At 44.2% G+C, this 11,712-nt stretch overlaps 1 protein-coding gene across 1 annotated transcript in view; it reads right to left on the reverse strand.

The window, feature by feature from the left end:
• The window catches only part of LOC107187962, a 121,225-nt gene extending 119,255 nt beyond the window's left edge, over nucleotides 1-1,970 (reverse strand). The window contains exon 1 of the mRNA XM_015576170.1: nucleotides 1,826-1,970. Coding sequence (XP_015431656.1) covers nucleotides 1,826-1,970 — 145 coding nt within the window. The remainder of the gene's footprint in view (nucleotides 1-1,825) is intronic.
• Nucleotides 1,971-11,712: the final 9,742 nt, after the last annotated feature.

An 11,712-nucleotide genomic window follows, 5' to 3' on the forward strand; every position in this document is an offset into this window, starting at 1 on the left:
TAAAAGCAAGACGAATTTCCCCATTGTCCCCGTGGGGACAGGAATCCGCGTCATTAAAAGCTCCCGCTAGTTTACACTTTGCCACGCCGAGAACAATGCAAATTGTTCGAGGTCTCAGACTCTCTTCCCGCCCGTGTCCACACTTCAGAGCGCAATTGAACCTCCTGACACGGGACAATGTAATCGATCGCGCGAAACGTCTCGATTATGCGCGCGGCTTGACACGCTTCCACCCTATCGACGGAGGAATTGATTGGCAGAGATTTTTGTTGGCCACCCCCCGCGATTGATTCGAGAGATTCGTATTGACAGAAATCCGCGACAATAACGGGGACCTTCGTCGACGGAAGTCCCATCGACAGGCTGGACAATTAGCTCGATTTGACTCAAACTTCCTGACGGAAACTTCGTTTATCGTCGTCGACGGCGATCGTTAAATTAAAATCCTGAAAATCCTTCTATTTACCGTCAGCACGGACCACCGACTGAAGCCCGAGTCGATGGTTTGTATATTCTATTTAGTAAAATTCGGTAGAAAATTACAGGAAAGTAAGGGACTTCCGCCAGTGAATCCTGTATTGCGATGACGGAGATGTAAAAATCAGTACCTTGTATTTGAAAAACAATTTGGAGGAGATATTTCATATTATACTGCAAATACCTTGTCACTATAAGGAATTCTCCTGATAAATTCATCAAACAGATGTTTCCCAAAGCCACTTTTTGCGATGGTAATGATACAGTATAATGAATATTTGAAATTGTTCACTTCATCAAACGTTACCATAGAAACGTAAATGCTATTAAATTCTCTCTTTCTCTGTCATATTAATCCCTGAAACCTTTCTGTATTCGCATTCCCAGTACGACAAGGTTGTCCGATAAATCTGTTCACCTGAAATATCTGCATTATATCTATTTAACAGATATGAACAAACTTTACTGACAGAAGCTGCATAGTATTGTCGTAAAATTAGCAGTATAATTTTTTTTCCAAGTACAGAAGTTTCGGAGATGTCAACGTCAGTTCTGCTATTTTAAATATCACGCTATACTTTTCTTATTCCTAAATATTAAACGAACTGATGTTCCATGATTTTAAGGACCTCTGATACAAGGTTATTCGAAAATAAATAATACTAAAACAACGGTGTTTCACATCATAAGGGATGCTCGAAACGGTGTCCGATTGCATCGACGCGACTTCACTCCAAGCATCTCTTATACAGCGTGTCTCGGTATTAATAGTACAACCAGTGAGGGGGTGATTCTACATGAGAAAATAAGTCGAACATATGGAATAAATTTGGTTCATTTGAGGCTTTGTTTTCGAGAAAATCGACTTTCAGAATTAATCTGAAACGCGTGAAATTGTATAGGACTTGGCTAGCGTGTCTGTCCATTGCATTCCGTTTCTACTTAATACCGTACCAATGCACGTCTTTCAGATTAATTCTCAAAGTCGATTTTCTCGAAAACAGAGGCTCAAATGAAGAAAATTTATTCGATATTTTCGACTTATTTTCTCATGTAGAATCACCCCCTCCCCCTTTATACCATCGATACTGGGACACCCTGCATTTATCTCTTTACGTTCTTTCTTCGTTGTAAGAGCTACAAGACCCTATACATTTTTCATTTCCGTCTTCACCGGTGCGTAACAGGTAGCACGATCCTCTTGGACCAGGCATCGAGCGTGCCCAAACACAAGAACCGACGACGGTTCGGTCTATATTTTCTACGAATACATAGCGGAAGCCACGCTCGGTCGCCGCCTAAATATAGAATATAGACAACTGGTCGTGTATGTGTGTGTTCTACTCACCGAGTACGAGCAGCAGCAGAACTTGTTGCGGGAGCCGAGCCACCATTGTGGGCTCCTCCGCTCGCACATTTATGAATTGAAATCGGCCGATCGCGACGTGCACCGATTCTACTCTCACGATCACAGCCGGCCCTTGCAACAACATTCATTTAACGTTCCTCTCTCCCCCAGATTCACCTCCGGTCGTTCCTCCGTGATTATTCCGTCTTGCTGCCACCGAACGCATCAAAAGAAAAATAAACGGAAACCGGTCCCGTGCACTGGACACACGCGGGCGCACTCCACGTGGACACAAATCGGTGGATGATCCTTCTTCTATCTCGTACACTCTACGCACTCGGTTCCAATTGCGTCTGCTACCGGCTCCGTGATTCCATCAGGCTATGCTGTAATATGATTGGTAGATTCGGCGTGCAAATTACCGGCGACAAGCGTGTGCACGCCTGATCGCGAGGATTTGCTATGTCACGAAGGGGATAGGGATGGGATGTTACAGGCCTCCGCGAATCCCCTGATGACGATTCGATCGTCCACGGTATTGTTGCTGGGACCGCGGACGTTGACCTCGTTTTCGAAACGTAACAAATATTTTTGTTTTTTCGCACATGGTATCGTGGGAACAGAGACAGATAAAAAGAAAGCACGATCTGCTGGTGGGGGAGGTGGATGGAACAGGCGCACGATCGAAACGGATAAACAAAGCGTCGATGGTTAAAGCGTGGATAGAGGGCTGAGAGATGCATGGATTTCAAGTGCGTGTACATGGTCGAAAGGGAATATTTCGCGAAGTGTCGAAGCGCCAGGCAAATTGAAAACCGATAAGCCTGGTATTTTCAGAGGGTTATATCTCCTCGAGCGACGCCCTTTCGCCTGGTACTCCGAATGGCCCAAGTCTCTATTTCTTCGATGCAATTAGCCTCCCTTAATCGATTCGCGAAAGGCTCGTATTTTTTTTTTTTTTTACCCGCGGCGAAACTTAAATCTCGAGGGCTTTTGTAATTACAGTTTCGTCGAGACACTCGGCCGAGAACGAAGGCACTCGATATTTCTATCGAGTGGACACTTCGCCGCGCGCTTCACGCTCCCGCGTTTTGTCCTCGGGATTTACAATTCCGGGAAATAATCGGGGAACGTTCACCGGCAGCCGAACCGCTTTAAACGGAGCTCTCGGGGCTGTTCTGGTTGCGGATATGCGGACAACTCGGTTTGCCCACGGTAATTAGCAAGCTCGTACGGATTCTTTATTCCGTTTCCCCGGGCAAATTGTTTACGGTGGCCGTTAAATCTTCTCACACAGCCTCGCCGCCGTGGGGAAAATAAAAACGCTCGTTTAACTTCCGGTGTCTACACGGTGGCAAAGAAGGGTCTTGGATCATCGTGGAAATCACGGTCGCGCGGAATCCCCACGTATAACCTCTTCGTTCGTTTGTCCTTTTTACTTTTCGGACCTGAATATGCATGACCGCGCGAAGAGAGCCACTCGACAAAAACAGCTGGCCAGCGTTTACGGTTGCTTTTTTTACGTGACCTTTTTACGCGATTTCAAAAGTCGACTCTTCGACCCTGTATTTTGTCTCGCGCTGAACGTTGCGGTCCCGTGATTGTCGTGCTGTTAATGCAAGAGGATTTTTGACAGGATAATGTGGAAATTCAATTTTTCTGTAATGAACGGCGTTTTTCTAGACTAAACAAGAGATATGCAAATCTATTTTATCCAATTTGAGATTGAACTCTTTCTTTCGTACAGTTACAGTAGAACACTTAACCACTCGAGTTTATGTTTGACAGAAGCCGTACACTAGTCCATGAATTTCAGAATTGTTTATGTTTAAAAAACGGTGCATTGTCAAGTCAGTGACCGTACGCACATTTTCCACGCGTCTTCGCTACCGCAAAAGCGCCGCAGAATTTACCGGTCCGCGAAAAATCCACTTTTCGTAAAACGCGGACAGACAATGGAGCTAAAAGCTTCTGTAGGCCCGTCCGTTGTTAATACAATAACCGTGGTAAAATGTTCCCGCAAGGGAAGACAGAAAGCGTACGGAATAATTAAAATAAAAAAAAGAACGAAAAATGTCAAAATTGTAGATAATATTCGATCGCGTAATTGCTCCAGTATCCCCACCACCCTCGAATTATCTTATCAAACCAAGTTCCTCGAATTATGGCGATCTTCCGAGGCCGCTTGGCCGGCTGCCGAGATTTTTCGTGGATATTTTTGTCGCGGCCGTGCATCGGTCTCTGCTCCGTTCGAACGGATCGACTAAAATGTAACGCGGAGGCCGAACATCCTATCGTGGTCGCTGCGTAACGCGCCGTGATCTACCGTTTTTAATTACTGCGATTGTTGGAAGAACGTCGAGAACGTCTCGTTGGTATCACTCTCGATCAGCTCAGGAATTTGGAAAATTGGTAATTCGATGTCCTTGAGTCGAGGGACCGTTCACCCCCGAATTATTCTTCGACGAACTAATAAATAAAATTATTACTAATTTTCACCGGGCACACATCACTTTTCGTTCCTCCAGTTTCGTCGCTGGAAGGTTCACAAACACACACACACACCTGGCGCGTTAACCGACCACCTTGAAAAATTCGCACGCGCGCGTCCCGCAACCGGATGGATGGATCGGGGGTGGTGGATAGGTGCCACGGTTACGACGCGTCGCACGCGGAGTCTCACCGCCGACTGACTAGCGGCGAGACTCTTCTTCGTGTTCACCCCTCCTGCTGCCGTTCCTCTCCTCGACGCGGGCACGCGGAGCAGACGCGCCGGTTCGTTCGGTCTATTCAAGCTTCCAGCCTTGGGAAGTTTAATAAGATAGTTTATACTCCCAGGACTTAGCGATCGACAAAGGGCGGGGTTGAGTTGTAAGTTTCGTATTTTACCTGGGTGATATTTCTGGGAAAGTTTTCGCGATTGAAATCGATGGCTGTACTCGCGATACTGGAAGAATGGGGTTCTCGGTAATGAGAATGTGTGAAGAGTGTTGATTCTGAAAGGGAATGATTTTTTTATTTAGGATTCGAAATTTCGTCCTCGCTTGGATGTAACAAGTCGACTTGTCTTTTCTTCGTTATCTGGTCCTTACGATTTTATTCATGTAATCAAGGATCGCATCGTTGAGTCTTGGGGCTGTTAATGTCGGAGGATCGCCGTAAACGGGGATTCCTGGACAGCAGAATCGTTAGAAAAATTCGTGCAAGGAAATTGTAAAGAAAGATAATAGGTATTTAAACGAAAACTGACGATTAATTGAACATCGTACTGCTATAACATATTTCACTTTCATAGGAGCATTTAGCTCGAGGAATGTAATGAATCGATTGACGAAGAAACTACTGAAAACATTGATCGCCTCTATGAAAGCAGGAACAATTTAATGTTGACATTACACTGGGAACTGTCAGGCTCATACCACGATTTGTGTAATATTCGACAGATGTTAACCAACATGTGTATTTTGCTAGACTGACCGGTCTGTACCACTTTACTATTTGATGACGCTCCTGTTGGAAAGTTGACAGCATTCCCTCAGTGTGCTATTTTCATGCACTCTAAACATTGACCTTTTTGCGATTGATGGACGAAAGAACGCAAATACACAAGCGTGGATCACTCGATGACGAAAAGTTTATAATGATTAGGAAAACAAAGAATGGAACCTGTACGTTAGACCACGGACTATCTAGAGCAGTGTTTCCCACCGTTACCTTGTTTCAAGACTCGCAAACCTCCGTTCTCCGGCAACTCGTCCCGTTTTCTCATTTCCCAGCCGCGTAACGCACGGTCCCGTCGAAATTCGTGTTGACCAGCGCGTCGTAATTGCGTTGCCCGATAATTGTCGCGTAATTGTTGTCGCGTCGACGGTCGAGCAAACGCTCCCACCCACGTTCCTTCTTTTCCTTGGCCCCACGAGTCCTCGGCCGGATAGCGTTGTAATTTCATTTGTACTCGTGTTGCTCGTCACGAGTGTTCCTCCGAGTGTTCTGCTAACCGTGGACATTTCTTCACGGGCAACGTTATTTCTACACGGGAAACAACAATTTCAGTGGTCCCGGAAAAATCGTGTAATTTACCGGAAAACACGATTTCCCGTGATTCACGAAACGACAGGCCTCGCGTATGAACTAACTTCCGAGACAAAGATTGCCTCTCGCAACGGGACTGGACAAAGGAACCATTAAAGACGAGCAAACACGGATGATAACCGGGGGGCAATTATGGACTTCGTATGTTTTCATTATTAAAAGCAGTGAAACGTCGATTTAAGTAGACTTTACATTTGACGATAAGACGATTAGGAGACTTGCCAATCGAGGCATTAAGTAAAGTCTGAAGGGTAAAGTACGCAATGGAAATATTTAAGTATGTTCCAGGTTTCTGCAGGTAGAAGGAAACGTTGCCCTATTCAGTGAGAAATGTAACATTTAAAATGGAATTCATTCAACCACGGCTCCTTCCTGGACATTTACAATGCCCATAAGAAGTTAAATTATGATTTTTGAATGACCTCTTAAAGCCTTTGAAAATAATTTATTTCTTGCATTGTATCCGCCCTTTTAAATTAGATAGGTACGCCTTGACTATATTATAATGATCACCTGCAATTAAATTACCCGTCGAAACCTCCAATATCTAACCACTAACACTCACAGTCCCGTAAGCATAAACAGCAGTAAATTAATAACGTAAATAACTACAGTTACCGCGATATTATCCCAATGGTAGAACTTCGTGCGGTCAACTCGTTAATTGTTCCCAAACGTGCACAACAGTTGCCCCTAACCCAGGTAGTACTTTCCATTATACTTCCTGGAACGTTCCCGATCGCCCGTCTCCTCGAGGTCAACAATGCCTTTAATTTACCCCCGTTGAATAACTCAAATCACGTCACCTACATAGCAGGCCCACTTCAAACATGCCCGACAATGTCTCACCCAAAGCGTAACTCACGCAGTCAAAGCTCCGAGTTACGCCCCAGCAAATATCGTGCGCGTACTGAAATCAAAATTTCGCAAATATTCAGTCGTGTCTCGAAAACGACTGCGACACGTTAACGAGACACGACGTGGTGGCCGTTTGTCGCCGATACCGTGGATCCTCCTTCGGGGTTTGCGACGTTTCCCGGTTCGCTCCAACCAAAAAACTCACCTTACTCGGATATCTTTCTTACAGCAATGCAACCTTGCGTCCGGTGCATTCGTGCATTCGCAATTGAACGATCAAAGGCTCGTCGCACAGCGGCCACGAGACTGGGGTGGGGAGTTGCGACTTTCATAAAGTAATTAAACTTGGAACGTTATGGCGTTCATTAAATGTACGGAGCCACCGTGTAACTGCGGGTAGCGCTGCTGGTTCCCTCGTGGACCGCCTGCAAATGTTTTTAGACCGTCTGCGTCCCGCTGAAGCAGCGGGAAATTATCGGGAGGGGGGCAAATTGCTTCAAGAATCGGACGGTTTTTGATACTTGGAAACTGGTTTCAGGTGCGCGTCGAGTATCATTTCGTTGATTTTGTTTCATTTATTATCGGTAAGTATTTTATGATAGAGTGTGAAATGATACGATGCTGTTCGAAATAAACCTTGATGCTTTATGAAATTGAATGGAACTTGAATGATATGTCTTGGTACTGCTACCTGTATTAGATGTACCAGTGAATAATCCACTTTATTTTGTCAGATTTGATATTGATTGCAACGTGATAGAGATTGTTCCATCATTTTTGCCAAAATGGGACAGGAATATGTTCTGAATTCAAATTATATGGCAATTTTATTCAAAGAAAATTGTGAATTACTTGTTGGTACGCTCGGAAGAAGTTAATTAGAAAAGTCAATTGAATAACTATCCTCTTACCGATAATTCGGCCAGCGAAAAGAGCACGCGGGACGGGTGACTCTCGATTTCACCTGAATTTCGTTCCGTCATCGATTTCGAATCGGGTCTTTTGACCCGGTCTTGGGTTTCCAGTTAACTCGTTCGATACGATGAAAATCGGAAAGAAATCCACGGCCGCCAAAGAGCGAAACGGGGGTATTAAAGCCCATGAAGGGGGTGTGGGTGCGTGGGAATGTCGGGATTCTCCTGTGAAAGGGCAGGGTGAAACCGGTTGATCGAGCACCCGTCACTGACAGACGTCTAACCGACATTTTCCGATTCCGCCGTGCGCCCATTCACCGTCTGTCCCTTCCAGCCCCTCCGTCGATCGACAAAAGCGGCCCGGGCTCTTTTGCAAATTGCAAATTGCGGACCTGGCACTTGTTCCTTCACCTCGCAGCTTGAAAAAAACCCACCATACGGATCGGCCACGGGCCAACACATACCCCCCGACGTTCGCTGATAGTTTCCTTCAATTTCCTCGAGTCTTCCATTACAAGCGCACTTTGATCATTCCCTTCCGAATTCACGTTCGCCGTTCAACGCAACCGACCGCTCGCCGTTCATTCCGGACCCGCAACTTTTCCATTGGCGGGCTAACTCCGATCCCCGTTGCTTTTGAACAGGTCTTTAGACCCCCTTGAACCGCAAGCAGTCAGGTCAATTGAGATTTACAGTGTACGTATCGCGAGCTGGGTAAGTGCACGCGAGCTTAACAATTTCTTGAAGGATTCGACGTCGATTGAGGGAAACTTACAAGAAAATACTGTAATTTATGTACGATTAACTTGCAGGAAAATAGTCTTAAGTGAAACTTTTGGATTTTTAAAGCTGCGTCGGGTCACGCAAAATCGGACTATTTTTGGAGTAACATTTCGGATCATAGATATGTTGTAGTTTCTAATGATGTATAAATGTTTCATAAAAATTATATTCTTTTCTTTTCACTTATTTTTTCTTATAGAATCGCCTCCTGCTCGGTTCTATTAACCGACCTGAGACACTCTGTATATCGCCTTATAATTTAACCCTTGTCTGGGCAACTGGATACCCAGATATCCATTTCTACATATATTTCCTTTCACAATTTTTTATGTTCCTCTGTAAAAGAGCCCTTGATATATTATAAGAAAGGAAAACTCATAGTTAAATTATCTATGTTTATCTAATATAGAAATATAGATGTATAGAAATATAATAATAGAATTATATTAATTTAATATGGAAGAATAGGATTTTCGAGGTACTTCGATTGCTCAAAAACCGTGAACATTTTGGTTGCCAAAACAAAAATGAAGAAAAATAGTGAATTAATATAATGACTTGAAAGGAGTATGATAAATATTCCCGAAGCCGACATTCAATTTAATTAGTTGCTTCATTTTGATACCAAAGGCTCCGACAATAGTCAGTTACTCGGTAAGTAGATCATGAATTCCGAAGAGCTCCGTGCGTAGAAGGGTTTCTGCAACGTCGAACAGCTGAGGCTCGAAAAGGGAATCCCGGGATAAGTGTAAATTCCCCTTCGACACTGGATTATCTGTGCTTCGTTAGAGGATTACCAGCTGCCGTCTGGTAGTTCTTACCAACGACAGACGGATCTTTCGTCCGACCGACGACGAACGTCCTGCTGATTTCATCGGGAATCTAAATTCGCAAACGAGCTCTCCCTATCGATAAAAATACCAATGAAATTTACATTTCTATATATTGTATTTCAAAAATAAATATTTAATCTCGAACTACCAGCGTTGAATGTATAATAAATTAAATTTCATGATATACATATAAATATTTATATTTATATTATATGATATCGTAAAGAATAATAAAGCGTAATGTAGAATATATAGTTAATTAAATGTCGACATGAATATAAACGAAAGCACTTTCATAATATCAGTAATTGTAATATAACAAAATTGACTTCCGTCAATTTGGCGGGTATGGTAGTTCTACTGTTAAAGTATCACGCGACATATCATCATTGTAAACTTAACTGCGACAGCGGAATGTTCCGAATCACGACATCAGAAATACACGGAAAGTGAAGCAATATACGGTATCCATAATTTCCCCCATTTCTATATTTCGTTCAACAATCGTACCGTCGCCGGACGGAACTCGGCGGAAGGTAATCAAATACCACGATCGCGAACGATCGGTGCACGCCGAACGATCCAGTTTAAATAAGGCTCCCGAGGAAAGTACCACTAAGTTCACATCGATATTCATGAGAACGGTAACCGGCGTTTCCCTGATATTGGCTTCTGCGGCGTGTTTGTCTTCCAAATAACTTCTTCGACGGTCTTGCTTGTTTCCCCCGTCAAATATTTGAGGTGTGTAACGGACGTCGACGATATTAAGGACGGACGAAAGAATCGGCCACTTTATCTTAGGATAGGTACGCGCTGTCGTCGATCGCGACGAAACCGAACGAAGAAGAGAAAGACAAAAAGGAAACCGTGTAATTTTCCTGTTGGCAAAAGAAAAAAAAAACGACGGAACGATACTTTTCCCCGTCGTGCTTTTCTTCCATTCGCAAGAATCTCGATCCGTTAACCCGGTGGCGAATCGGTAGGGGCCTGCGGAAAACTCCTTGGAGACACATTGCCCGAAGATTCTTGTCTCTCTTGTGGATGGCACCGCGATGGTGGCCAGGTTTGATGCCCTTTGTCGGCTTCTCGACTCCTCGTCTTATCTTCCGTCCTTCGCTCTTGGAGCTCCCAACACTCCCTCCCCCATTGGTTGCATCGTCGAGCTGCGGCGACCCGTCTGATTTTGCGGTCAGCCAATTAAACGGGACCGCGGCACAAAGGGATCGTAGTAAGGAAAATTTCATTGTCCTTGGTTCCAGGATTGTTCGACGATGGACCATCTCTCCCTTTGCGACTCGACGCGTTTACTACTCTTAAAAATCGGCTTCTGGCCACATCTTCCTTCCTTTGATTCATCGTGGTACCAATACACCGTTTTGCTTCTTCGAGTCACCACTTCCTTTAACCGACGGTTATGAAAAGGTAATTGATCGTAAACAGGAGGGAACTGTATTTTTATGCCGCGTCTTCCAACCGAGTTATTCTTATTAGGCTTCTAAGTAGTTGCTTATTAACGTAATATAGCGATCGGGGGAGAATGAAACGGGCGGTTGTTACCGCGATAATGAACACAGTAATTGGCCTCTCACTCCTCGAGTCTAGCCGAGCCCGCGCATTATTACGCCGGAAGTTTATTTATTCGCGGGGAACAAAGAACTCCGCTCGAAAGCTGAACCGTCCCCCTGCAGCCCTTTCGTCCCTCCGTTCATTATCTCAGCGACAATTTTGTCATCCCCTCGCACTCCTTTGCACGGTCGTAACATCGACGAAGCGTTACCTTAACGCCCGTAATCGTTCGTGACATTAAGCCTTTTGTCTCTTCTTCCTCATCTTTTTCTTCGTCGCGAGAGCAAGCCGCGCGTTAGTTCGAGCGTGCCGGCGAACAGAGTTCCTCTGTCGACCACGGGTGACACCACGTTCCGAGCCTTTCGATGTAACAGAAGAAAATCGATCGGAGGAGATCAGATCTTTTTTTTTACTCTCCACGGTGGAAAGAAATAATACCGTTTGTAGTTTCGTTTTTTTCCAACTTGGAAGATAAGTCATCGTAATTTCGATTAATCAGAGACAAGCGGAAATGGGCAAATTCGGTATCTGGATAAACAGTTTCGAATAACGCATGAAAGATATGATAAAAGTACTTAGACATTTCTAATTGATTAAATGTAGAAACACTATGTTTTTTTTTTAATAAACAGATATTGAGTCTCGAATGAGCAGACACTTGGCAAACAATTATTTAATCTGATCAACTATTTGTAGAGGACCCTAACAGTTTAGTTTGATCTTTTCCTAGCAGGGAATAAGATCTGCAGGTACGAATTACGACAGTTATTTCATGTGGTTGAAGGAGAAATTTTGCCTTTTTCTGGGACACATTATACAGATAACACATAATTGCAGGAAT

The sequence above is a fragment of the Dufourea novaeangliae genome, unplaced genomic scaffold (genome assembly GCF_001272555.1).
Source record: "Dufourea novaeangliae isolate 0120121106 unplaced genomic scaffold, ASM127255v1 scaffold109, whole genome shotgun sequence".
Lineage (NCBI taxonomy): Eukaryota > Metazoa > Arthropoda > Insecta > Hymenoptera > Halictidae > Dufourea > Dufourea novaeangliae.